The sequence below is a fragment of the Plasmodium coatneyi genome, chromosome 12 (genome assembly GCF_001680005.1).
Source record: "Plasmodium coatneyi strain Hackeri chromosome 12, complete sequence".
Taxonomy (NCBI): Eukaryota; Apicomplexa; class Aconoidasida; order Haemosporida; family Plasmodiidae; genus Plasmodium; species Plasmodium coatneyi.
The window spans coordinates 3650880-3663298 of record NC_033567.1 but is presented as its reverse complement, the minus strand read 5'-3'; the positions used below and the strand labels follow the sequence as shown (position 1 = coordinate 3663298).

Genomic DNA, 12419 nt, shown 5'->3' with positions numbered 1-12419 from the left:
TGAGCTTCCGTCAGTACACTGCACGAACGAGGAAGAAAACCCTTTCGCGTAGAAAAATTAATAGGCATACACCTTACGTAATAACGTATTCGAAGTTATAATTTTTCCAAGGATCCTTATGCCATGTTGTCCTTTTCTTTTTTTGGGGTTTTTTTTTACACCCCTTACGTTTAATCGAGGAAAACTTTTATTACACAGATTGCATGTGGATGTGTTCCATACCTGTGCGTAGTTCTAACTAACGTAACTAAATTCACGTTCGACAGCTCAAATGAAGAAATATAGCCAATTCCAAATTTTATATTGCATCAAGCGGAAATGAGGAAACCACAAAAAAAAAAAAAAAAAAAAAAGAAAAAACCAAGGCAGTTAGTTTATCCCCCGCTCAATAATCATTTTGTGTGATCATTATGTTGGTAAGTACGACTACACATTAAACCCTAACTTTTTCAAATTTCCTCGCACACATGTTTTTTCCCTTCCCCTATGACATACGCGCTGTGTACAAAATTGATGAACAAAAGCAAAAGTTATAATAATGAAACACGCCCATGGGATTTTTCCGCGCGCACTTTAAAATTTCCAAATGGGTAGAACACACATATAGGTTTATATACATAACGTCGTTCGAAGCCTTTGCGTGAGCGTATCAACGGTATCATAACTGGCACTAATATAAACGGAACACTTGCTCATATAGCGTTCTTCTGAATCGCCTCAGGTGTAAAATCGTGGTCGGTTAATATTTAATAAAAACTGCAGATCATTCCGCAACTTTTGCTGCATCATATTTGGTTTATTTTTTCGCATTCCACATGTAAAGTGAGGAAGATATTTACCATTTCCGCTATATCCATTTTTGTGTGTATGCCACATGAACTCATTATTAGAATAGTTGGATGTAGCGACGGGAATTAAAAAAAAAAAAATAAAATAAAATGCGTTCAACACATCTTTATCGTTGTATCTTCCTATGTTACTTTTTTTCTTTAACGTGAAATAGGGGCTTCTCCCCACGTAGTTTTTTATTTCCTTCGTTGTTCAAGCTGTGAAGATTATATATTAGGGAAAAGACCTCCACGTATAGGTCTCCCTTAACGTGGGGATTACCTATTTCCCCACATGTGGCACGTAAATGTATATATACACAAGAAGGGCATTTTCAAAGTCATGCTATGACGTTTTGGAATTTTTTTTTTTGATCAATTATGTTCCCATACGAAATGAAAGCCTTGCACACACAAGAGCTGTGCTGGGATATATTGACGTGACCGTGTTTTACACATTTGAAGAGGTTAAACAATTTGCTTAATAACTTTCACGGTGAAATGCTGACATGTGCGGCTCCAGCAGCATGTGAACGAAAAAGACTTCAGTTTTGGGGTTGTGCAACGGGGGTAAGAAAAAATGAACAAGTCTACACCTCTTTTTTTGTTCGAAGAAAATTATGCCACATTGGATGGGTCCCTTTCCAAAGAAATGTGCCACCCATGGATGGGGTACATATTTTCATTCTATTCCGATACGCGCAAACAATTTTTCCCCTTTAATTGCAGAAAATAAAACGCAAATTTAACAAATGAAAAAAAAAAAAAAGGGAACACCATTAAAAAGTACCTTAAAACCATTTTATTTTTTTTATGCTTTCTATAACGAAAAAAATCGCTGTAATAGACCACACAAGGGCGAAAAAAAAAAAAAAATGATAAAAGGTGGGCAATCAACATGGATTAAGGGTGTACGCACATAATACGTATATACCCTTTTGTGCATCTTCCGGAACGTTCACAAATTTGTGCCTACATTTATACCTCACAAAAATTCCATTGTGCTTTCGTAATGGTAAGTGAGGAACTACTGCTATTACGTAAAGTGACACACTTTCTCTTTTTGGCTTCTTTTCACTTTCTACATTTTTCGCCAAAAGGTGTGCACTCTCAGTAAAATGCAAGTACTATTCAGCAGGACGGTTATCTTATTTTGCTATATTCATTTTGCGTTTTTTTTTTTTTTTTTTTTCTCTGAAATAGTAACTTTTTTGTAAATTCTATATGCATATTGCTCATAACGCTTATACACGGCACGGAATGTGCAACATGCGGCGAAAGAAGGATGTTGCAAAATATGGGCAAAGGCATACAACCTTGTATCCCATCAAAACGAACATAAGAATAAAATGCACACTTTTGTAATTATGAAAAACAAAAAAAGTAAACTGCACAAATGAAGAAAAGTGCAAACAAAGGTGTTAAAGTACAACGTAGTAATTTTATATATAAACATAGCGCAGGGAAAGGTAACCACCTGAGGCCCCTAATAATTTGGCCCCGCGCTGATTTATAGCAAGTGTTATTTTAATTTTTTTAACATATCTTAACGTTCCTTTTGATTTAACGAAGCATCAATCACGGTTATTGCTGCTATGTGGTCGACATCGTAAGCGTTTTTTTAAGCATGTCTTAAAAAGAAGAATATGGCCAGCTGATAAAGCAGTTTCGTTCCTGTGAGAGGAAAAGTGTATTGCAAAATCGTGCAACCGTGGGGAAGGCAGCTAATTGCACGACAAGGGTTAGTGCGCATATATACATATATATAAATGTATAAATAAATGCACAAACAAACATATATAAATAAATATATATATATAAATTTATGTATTGCATTACAGGATATGCGCAGCGCAGGATGCGCGTGTAGAGTCCGCAAAAATTTCACTGCCCATATGAAACAGCGCGTTACGCGTAGAGAATGAGAGCCGAAGATTGCAGTGAGCACTTGCCGGTCGGAACTCGCCACTCGCCACTCGGCACTCGCCATTTCGTCATCGCAAATTGCGCCCTCTGCGCGTAGGAATAATCCAAAACGATTTTCCATGCGCACCACAGAAAAGCCGCTGCTTGCCTTACCAATTTTTGAAGAAATTACGTGCATCCACGCAAAACGCCTTCTCTTCTGTAGCTATTTATGCCAGTAAGTCACGTATGCACGTGAATGCATCCCTATATCTGAGCTTCTATGCTCCGCTTATTTTTAGCATATTGTATTGACGTTGCATGCTGCACGTTGAGGTAGGCAGAGAGTACACGTAAAGCAATTGCGAATCTACCCGTATGCATATATATATGGCATATGCTCACCATATGCATGCACCCATATATGCACATGTGGATTACTACCAAATAACGGATTAAATTCCCGTTTGCTAGGTACGCACCAATTTTCTCTCTATATATATGTGTACCCCTTGGTACGCGTAAATACGGGCATGCTTGTGGTTAAGTGGTGTCATTATAACGTCGGAGGGGTTATATTTCTTTTTTTTCTCCTTTTTCTTTCACGGTTTTTTTCGTATTTTTTTGCAGCTGCCCCATCATATGTCGAAATATATATATAAAATGGCCCCATGAGAGGAGCCAGTTTTAAATTTTTTAAAAAACATTTTCGTCGGCGTTATTTTTGGCATTTTTAAAAAATTTATTTCTACCCCAAACAAAATTTAATTTAAAAAAAATATTTTTTATAAAATTAATTACAATAAATAAGCACATTTTTTCTCATATAACACGTTTTTGCTTAAAATATTCCCTTTAACTTTTTCCACGCATTCCTTTCGTAAAACGACATTCTTACAAAACTTTCTACTTTCTATAACGTATCCTTAAGAAGCTTTTACTTTTATAAGTATATTTCCTCCTCAAAACGACTTAACATCCCCGCAAAGCAAAATGGCCGTAACAAAGCTTGGAATTAATGGATTCGGACGTATCGGACGTTTGGTGTTCAGATCGGCTTATGAAAGGAGTGACGTCGTAAGTTTTTTTTTTCACTACGCGAGGGAGAAAAAATGAGAAATGAAAAAATGTGAAAATTATATCTTCTATATATGATTGTCTCGCCGAAAAGTTATGATATGCGCACGAGCTGTGTTCAGCCTTGGGGCAAATAGAGCGATGTTATACGTGTACGTACACGACCTTGAATGTATTTATACTTTGTTTCTGGCATGTTCCTCCGTTTCTTTTACCCCCCCCTTATATATATTTTTTTTTTTTTTTTTTTTTTTCTGCCATATGTTTTTTACATTGTGTAAAAGGTTGCACTGCCGGGAAGAGCCCCCCCCCAGGGCTCACCATTGTTCGCAAACTTGCTCCCCCCATGATCGCTTCTTCCCCGTTTTTCGCAACCCCTTTAGGAGGTAGTCGCGGTGAATGACCCATTTATGGACATGAAGCACTTGTGTTACTTGCTCAAGTATGACTCCGTCCACGGTGTATTCCCAGGAGAGGTAACCCCAGGCGATGGCTTCTTCACCATTGGTAACAAGAAAATCTTTGTGCACAGCGAAAAGGACCCAGCAAATATCCCATGGGGCAAATACGGAATTGATGTTGTGTGCGAATCGACTGGTGTGTTCTTAACCAAGGAATTGTCTAGTGCACATCTTAAGGGAGGTGCAAAGAAGGTTATCATGTCCGCCCCACCAAAGGATGACACCCCTATTTATGTTATGGGTATTAACCATGAAAAGTATGATCCAAAACAAACCATCGTTTCGAATGCATCATGTACTACCAATTGTTTAGCTCCAATTGCAAAAGTACTTAATGACAAATTCGGAATTGTTGAAGGTTTGATGACCACTGTCCATGCTTCGACCGCCAACCAGTTGGTAGTTGACGGACCATCCAAGGGTGGAAAGGACTGGAGAGCTGGTAGATGTGCATTGAACAACATTATTCCCGCATCCACTGGTGCAGCTAAGGCAGTAGGTAAGGTCTTACCCGAATTGAATGGAAAACTCACAGGTGTTGCCTTCAGAGTCCCCATTGGTACCGTATCAGTTGTTGATTTAGTGTGCAGATTGGAAAAGCCAGCGAAATATGAAGAAATTGCTGCCCACATGAAGAAAGCAGCAGAAGGACCACTCAAGGGAATATTGGGCTACACTGAAGATGAAGTTGTGTCCCAAGATTTCGTCCACGATAAGAGGTCCTCCATTTTTGACATGAAAGCTGGTCTAGCATTGAATGACAACTTTTTCAAAATCGTCTCATGGTACGATAATGAATGGGGATACTCAAACCGTGTACTAGACTTGGCTGTCCACATAACAAAACATTAAGTTGTTTTGGCCGCGGGCGCAATTACCGGATCTTTACGCATTCTGAAATTATTCCCACGACATCAGAATTAATTGTATCATATTGCACACATAATATATATATATAAATGTATACATATGTACATATGCACTTATTTATGCTCGAGGGGGAGAGCCATTTTTGCCCATCATAAAAAGTGAGATATACACACGAGAAAAAAAAAAAAAAAAAAAAAAAAAAATGCATCGCTATAATTAGGAAATGTCGTATATGCTGTAAAATTTATGCTGTGATTTATTACCTGATTACGACAGTTAAGGTTATATTTTATGTCAAAACCGCTTTTGCAATAAATTAACGCAAAGGTGGTTTCGGTATAACTTATAACTACTGAGTTCATGCATATTTTTTTACACATATATTATACATGTATATTAATCCTCCCTTCTTGTGCGAACAACTGAGTTTTCTTGTTAATGTAACACAGCTTTTTCCTTTGCTTGGGGACCTTAAGATCGATGTATATCATGCTAAATAAAAACTTGTGAACGCTGTAATAGTGATTAAAGTAATCCCCCTGTTGTGTGAAACCTCTTACCATTACGGCTGCGTTATGGACTTTTTTTTTTGCCGATGCAATGGTGAAATAGCACATTTGCCATGCTTTGATACAAGTCATTAACAGGGAAAATTAAAAAGAGTAGGGAAAAAAAAAAAAAAAAAGTCTTTTTCTCTGCGGCATAGGGCAGGATCTACAACTCCACCACGTTGCATACACATAAAAAGAATGAACCCCCCCCAAAAAAAGGCCAATATTTAGATGACAAACGTAAAATGTGGTGACAAAAAAAAACTCCGAAAGGGAGAAACAAAACACAAACGCTTATGGGCGCGCGTTCCGCCCCCAATTTGTCACGAAATGAACAGTATACGCTGCACCAAATTGAGGAAGGAAAATTTAAAAAACTGGGGATGCACACTACACGTTGCGAGAAACTTTATTCTGTTTGACCCATTCACGTACATGCGCAAATAATGTATTAGTAAAATGTAAATGTTTTTGTATACATCTTCATTTTGATCATCCACGGGATATTTGTAATTGCTGTTTTTCTCAAGAAATAGGTCTATGTTATCAAAAATGATAACGGCTGGCTGGTTTTTGAAGGCCATGGTGAAAATTTTCTTTATGTACCGGCTATTTTCTCCGATTGTTTTATTTACCAACAGATGATTTTCGAATGGAATTATGCACACATTTTGGAATTGAAGAAATATTTTTTTCTTTTCCCGAAGATTCATCCTCCGCATGAGAGATGCATACGGCACGTGTCTGTAGCTTTTTCTTTCATACATGTTCTGCTTACTCGTGTTAGTGCTTCCGCTCTTCCTGACCTCCCCTGCATCCCTTTCAGCTGCGCTGCGGTTTGAAAGGGCCATCCCTTTTTCGCTAAAAGAGATGTCCTTATAATTTGAGCTAAGGATGTGCACTAAAAATTGCAGTAAGGTACTTTTCCCCACTCCACTGCCCCCATATATCAAACAAATGTTCGGTATATTAATTTTGCTAAAATAAAATTTTAATAAACTTCTTGGTTGCGAATTGTACACACAGTAGTTATCATCACGCTGGTACCTATTTTTCAGTATGAACCGTTTCCTAAGAGGCGCTAAATGATCTTCATTTTTGCCCTTTCGAATTTGTCTACTGCACATTAATGTTGGGTCTATCCATTGTTTGGCATAACTGACTGGGTCGGGCTCCACATGGAAACAGTTGTCTCTACTGTGGGAGTAATTTGGCTTATCATGCAAAGCATCGTATTTTTTACCGCTGTTCATAAGGGTGAAGTTCCCTCCTGTGGCGTCTTCCCTGCCAAGCACCCCGGGCGTATCAGCACCGTAATCGCCACCCTCCGAACATTTAAAAGTGACACTTAACTTTGTGTGCCTTTTGAGAAGAGTGTAAATATATTCTTTTATAAAATAAGGTGAGTAAAATCGTTCGTTAATATGTTTCCAAATATATGTGTCATTATGTGTGAACAAAAAAATGGTGAATTTTTTTTTTTTTTTACTGGATAAAAAATATTTGTACTTTCGAAGATACTTAAAATGCTTCAAATTTGTGAGGCAGTTCACCCATTTAAAATTTGTACTTAATGATTCGCAACTTTGACTTTCTTTTTGATCATTTACCTTTGTCAGTTCCTGGTTTGTCCTCTGTCTCCTTTTTCTGGACCTTCTTATAACACGCCTTTGAAATTTATAATAATATGCAAAGAAGCATTTAAAGAGATTTACATTTTTTTCGTGGGCGCTGTCAAAATAATCCACCTTGTTAGACAAAACGGAGTACACATCGTCGGTTGAAAGTTTTTTCTTCTTTGAAAACCTTCTGTGGATGTGTCTGTTCATGTGAATGTAGTATGGGATGGGCGTACTGACAAAATGAGAGATAATTATTTTGCAATCAAAGAGGTCATTATATAAGTCGAAAGCCCCTCTTGTTTTGTGTAAACCGATTATTTTAACACAGAGCTTTTTCTTGCTCAATTTTTTTAGCAACTTATTTTTTAAGTAATAAATGGAGTTATATATATGCATGTGGACATCTCGTGCGTTGCTTTTTTTTCCCCGACTATCCGTTTGGAAGAAATTTGTTGATTCGTCTGGTTCGCGGTTGCCATCGTCATCATAATCATCATCATCGTCTTGTACGTGGCGATTCCCCTTGCTGCCCTCTCTTATGGACACCACCCAGTCATCAAAGTAGGGCAGAAACAGGACCGACTTGGACACTTTCTTTCTTTTAACATATTTTACAAACTCTGTAAATACGTCTTTAACGAACTTTGCAATGTTGTCGTGATTATAAATACTGACAAGGTCAAGGACATACAAGGGGATATTCAAATCTTTTTTTATATATTGTAAAATGTTGTTACACGTCTCGTACGAATTCCTTTCACAACACTGAACGCAAGCAGAAGTGCTCTCATCATTGGTGAGCAACTCTTTCAGTTTATAAACGTTACAGGCGTTATCATCGTTTCGCTTCTTTTTTCTTTTTTCCATCATTAAATTTTATTCAATAAGCAAGGTACATTATATGGGCATACCTGTTTCTCATGCGGGTGACAAAGCGACAAAGATGTGATGACTTGTTGCTGCCTATTCGGATGGCTCCTCGATGGAGAGAAGTTTACACGGTAAGAAGTTTCCACCCCTTCTGCGTAGCCACATTAGAGCTATGTTGATCTAAAAGGAGATTTGGAAAAACTGCAAACCGCCTGAAAATCCGCTGCAAGCCTATGTATTATCCCAATCATAGTGACGCCCACTTGGCAGCCTTAACTTCCCGCATAGGCAAACGCACCAACGTTGTTGCTTCGGCGTACGTTCCAGATAGCGAACAAGTGCAACTGAACGGGCAGGGAGGGCACATAAATGATAGAAAAAAAAAGAGAGGAAAAAAAGTAAACGGGACATCTGTCGAGAACACCAAAACGCGGGATCTGCTTTTATTTACCCCCCACTGTTGCACACAAAATTTACGCAGAATTTTCCAATAGTTAAGGACATATGCCGGTGAGCATTATTCCAATATAGCCGCTTAATCATCAGCCTTTTCCCCATAATTAGGCGAAGGTGTAAAAAATCGTAGACGCTATTCGCTACAGTGGGTGGTGTGCTTTCATTTCTTGCCCTTCCTTTTTTGGCGGCCTATTTTCCACCCCACTCCCAATCATCTCTCTTGTCAGTTAAATGCTGACAATTTTCTTACTAAAAATGGATGCGGTTTTTTATTTTAACAAAATGTTTTTTAAAGTCTAAAAACAAAGACTAAATAAAAAAAAAAAAAAAAAAAAAAAAAAAATTAAAAACTAATTAGGTGAAACTAAGATAACTTTCACACCAGGAGGGGGGTATAATTAATAAACCATACATATAACTATTGACAATATGGGTAGTAGCTTCACTAGGAAGATATAAAGTAATACACATAAAAAAAAAAAAAAAAGGGGTATATAATTATATATCATTTAGCATATGCACACATTTGGCATTTATAATGCTGGTAAGGTAGCCATATGGAAAAAATACATCATAAATAATTTATCATTTACGATGGTATTTTAAAAAAAAAAAAAAGGAATAATGTCATAAGTACCCAAAACAAAACAATACAAACAAGACGTACAAACTATCCACGAATGAAACAATCCTGGAATAAACAAACGAAATAGGACAAATTAAATTGCTACATTCAACTCAAAATTATCCAAATATAAAAAAATAAAAAATGCGGTGCATAAATTAAATACTAATTCATAAGCAAACAAAAAAGATTAATTCTGACACAATGTGCGTACATTTAAACGTTTTCTGTGTTCCTCTTTAAAAGTGTCCACTCTGTTGTCTTGTTCTACCATTTGTTATGTGCTGTTACATATTAGAGGGCGTGCATATCCCGATGGAGGGTACTTAACATATATTTATGCCATTTTTTTTTTTTTTTTTTTAATTTTAATTATAAAAAATAATATATTTTTTACTTTGCATATATACATTTAAAAAATAAAACAGTAGAGTGGCGTGGTGCCGTTAGAGATGTAGCCAAATGGTGAGTGTAAAGCGCGGTGAGTCGGGAAAAATACTTTCCTGCTCCATCCACCCCACGGGTCTGTGGTTAATGTCATCAAGTTTTTTCCTTATCTGTGTACCCATTGTACTGGTTCTCTATTCTTCGATTTATGTTGTCAAACAATTCAATGTCATTCTGCTTCCTCAGTATGGAATCCTTGGCAGAAAAAATAGAGGTGTTCTTAAACGCGTTGATAATATTAAACATATGATTTTGAAAATTGGAGATATCGATAATTTCCTTATCGTTGTAATTTTCCTTCAATTTCTCAAACACATATTTATATTTTTCGTTATCCCTTATAAATAATCGCAACACATAATTAACAATGGAGTAATTATATATGTTCATATTAAATACAGGGACCATGCAATAAATAATTCGCAGCATTAAATTGCACGAACTTTGGAATAAATGAAAATCATCACCTTCAAATAAATTCTGGTATCTCTCCAAGAAGGTCATAATTTGGTACATTTCATTTACAGGGGTGAGTATTTTTTCGAAGCAGAATCCGGAGTGAGCCAAGGAAACAAAAACGTCTATTTCGATTTGCCTGATGTTAAATTCGTTTATCTTATCCTTTAAGTCTAGCATTTCTAGAATTTCCTTAAAACAGGTACTTTCATTTATCTGCTGCATTCGGGAAGCCACTGTTAAGCAGCAAATGCCCATTATTTTTAGTATATCCTTTTCGAGGTTCTTTTTTAACAATTTAAACATAATTACATTTAAGAATCGATTGTTGCATAGCAACACCTTTAAGGCGTCGCACGCTACGTATGCCAATTCTTCATAATCATCTGAAAATAATTTTTCTGCTATCACAAAAAGCCACGTTTTGATATTTACATAATCATTGTACCCACAGTTAACCGTTTCCAGTCCGCTGTAAAATATGTCCTTCAAATTGCAGTCTTCTAAAAAGTTTTCGTGCAATTTTATTTTTCTGGTGTTTGTTATTATTTCTCGCATGCTAATAACTTTTTCCATCTTGTCCCACCGCCGTCGTCCCCTTTTCCCACAATGCGTTAATGTAACAATCGAGGGAACTGGATTAATACGGGGATTCAGGCAAACTGCACTTACGTGTGCAATGGGTCTTCCACTACCTCTGACTGATTTTAGGCTTTATTTTTTGCAATTTGGGGTATGCCCAAATATAAGTCGGCCTTTCTCTATGCTGATATATACATTCACAATGTGACACGATGAAATAACTACGCAATGCAACTCCCGTTTGGGCATACAACTACATAAGTTGGTTTCCACGCGCAATTGCTCTAAGGGGAATCAAAGGTTATGCTTTTTTTTTGCCTCATAAGGTCTTGTAAAAAACATATGCGAGAAAAAAAGAAGGGGGTAAAAGAAAAGGAGGGGCATGCCAGAAACAAAGTATAAATACATTTAAAAACAAATATGGTTTTAATGGTGACAAGGTTTTTTCATTCTTGCTTTGCTTAGCTTAGCTTTTCTCTTCGCTGGTTGCCCCAATTGGGGGGATATTTTTCCCACGAAGGATGAATTAAAATCACAAGAAAACAAGAGCCAGTCAGTAATCGTAATGACAATAAAAATTATATTAAACAAAAAAAAAAAAGAAAAAAGGGACAATCCTGCTGCAAGGTATGTATATTTATAAAAAAAAAATAAAATAAATACTTCCATAAAAAGCGTATATTTTTGTTACATACGCGATTATTTATGGTACAACTTAGGAAATATTTATTTTCATAATATACAGTGGTATGTACAAGTGCGCGAATTCTGATTTGTTCGACTTGTATGCATAAATTTTGCCGCGTATTTTAGAACATGCCTCACGCGATTGTATACCATAAAGAATAATACAGCACAATATATTATGACGTACCCATAAGTATACTATACCATGCTTATACAAATTATTTGCATATATCCGTGAGGCACGTAAATATATATACGTATATATACTCAAGTACAAAACTCTGTACGTGCTTATACGCACTTGCTATATTATACCCCCTTTACGTATATTACATATCATGACGTATCCCCGCGCATATGCCGATGGGCGGTACAAGGTATATGGATGCTTTCCAAAACGAACGAAACAACGGCTTTTTCGAAGGAAACAAACAAGACATAAATTGAGGACGAAATATTTTTTCCAAATATGACATTATACAAATTTGCAGGGCGTACTTTAAGCAATAAGCATACATAATTATATGCATAATTACATATATATTATGTATATGCAGTACAATACACTGGGTATAATGCTGTTCCTTATATATACTTTTACATACTTTACAAACCGCAGTAGGGCAAAAGAAAAACCCCTTTTTTGTAAAAAATAAGCACGCAAATTCACAAAATTCACAAAAATTGTGAAAAGAAAAATCATAAATTTGCGTACTAATTATACATGCCTGTTTTTTCGCCTATTTATACAATTTTAAGGAACAAATGAAACGCGCATTTGATTTTGGTACATAATTATTATTTGCGCAATGTCAGAGAATGCGACTGGGCTTAGGGAACGGAAGCATGCTTGTATTAATCTTTTAAAATTACTTGTTTATGGATGCTTTACAACGTGTTGTATTTCCATGTGAACAATATTCACGCGAGAAAAAAAAAGTTCATCCTCTTTTTTCTGTTCTCGGGCGGTAGCACAAAAAGTA

The 12419-nt window shown here is 36.4% G+C and overlaps 3 protein-coding genes across 3 annotated transcripts; 1 reads left to right on the top strand and 2 right to left on the bottom strand.

Annotated features, from left to right (window-relative positions):
* Positions 1–3430: 3430 nt before the first annotated feature.
* On the top strand, positions 3431–5138 carry PCOAH_00044830 (Glyceraldehyde-3-phosphate dehydrogenase; the record flags this gene model as incomplete). Its single annotated transcript, XM_020061267.1, has 2 exons — positions 3431–3809; positions 4193–5138. The coding sequence occupies 2 exons, from the start codon at positions 3726–3728 to the stop codon at positions 5120–5122; spliced, it is 1014 nt and encodes a 337-aa protein (XP_019917103.1).
* Positions 5139–6014: 876 nt separating this feature from the next.
* Positions 6015–8183, bottom strand: PCOAH_00044820 (Uncharacterized protein; the record flags this gene model as incomplete). Its single annotated transcript, XM_020061266.1, has 1 exon — positions 6015–8183. The coding sequence occupies one exon, from the start codon at positions 8181–8183 to the stop codon at positions 6015–6017; it is 2169 nt and encodes a 722-aa protein (XP_019916819.1).
* Positions 8184–9804: 1621 nt separating this feature from the next.
* Positions 9805–10743, bottom strand: PCOAH_00044810 (Uncharacterized protein; the record flags this gene model as incomplete). The annotated part of the gene is made up of 1 exon (XM_020061265.1): positions 9805–10743. The coding sequence occupies one exon, from the start codon at positions 10741–10743 to the stop codon at positions 9805–9807; it is 939 nt and encodes a 312-aa protein (XP_019916327.1).
* Between the last annotated feature and the right edge of the window lie 1676 nt (positions 10744–12419).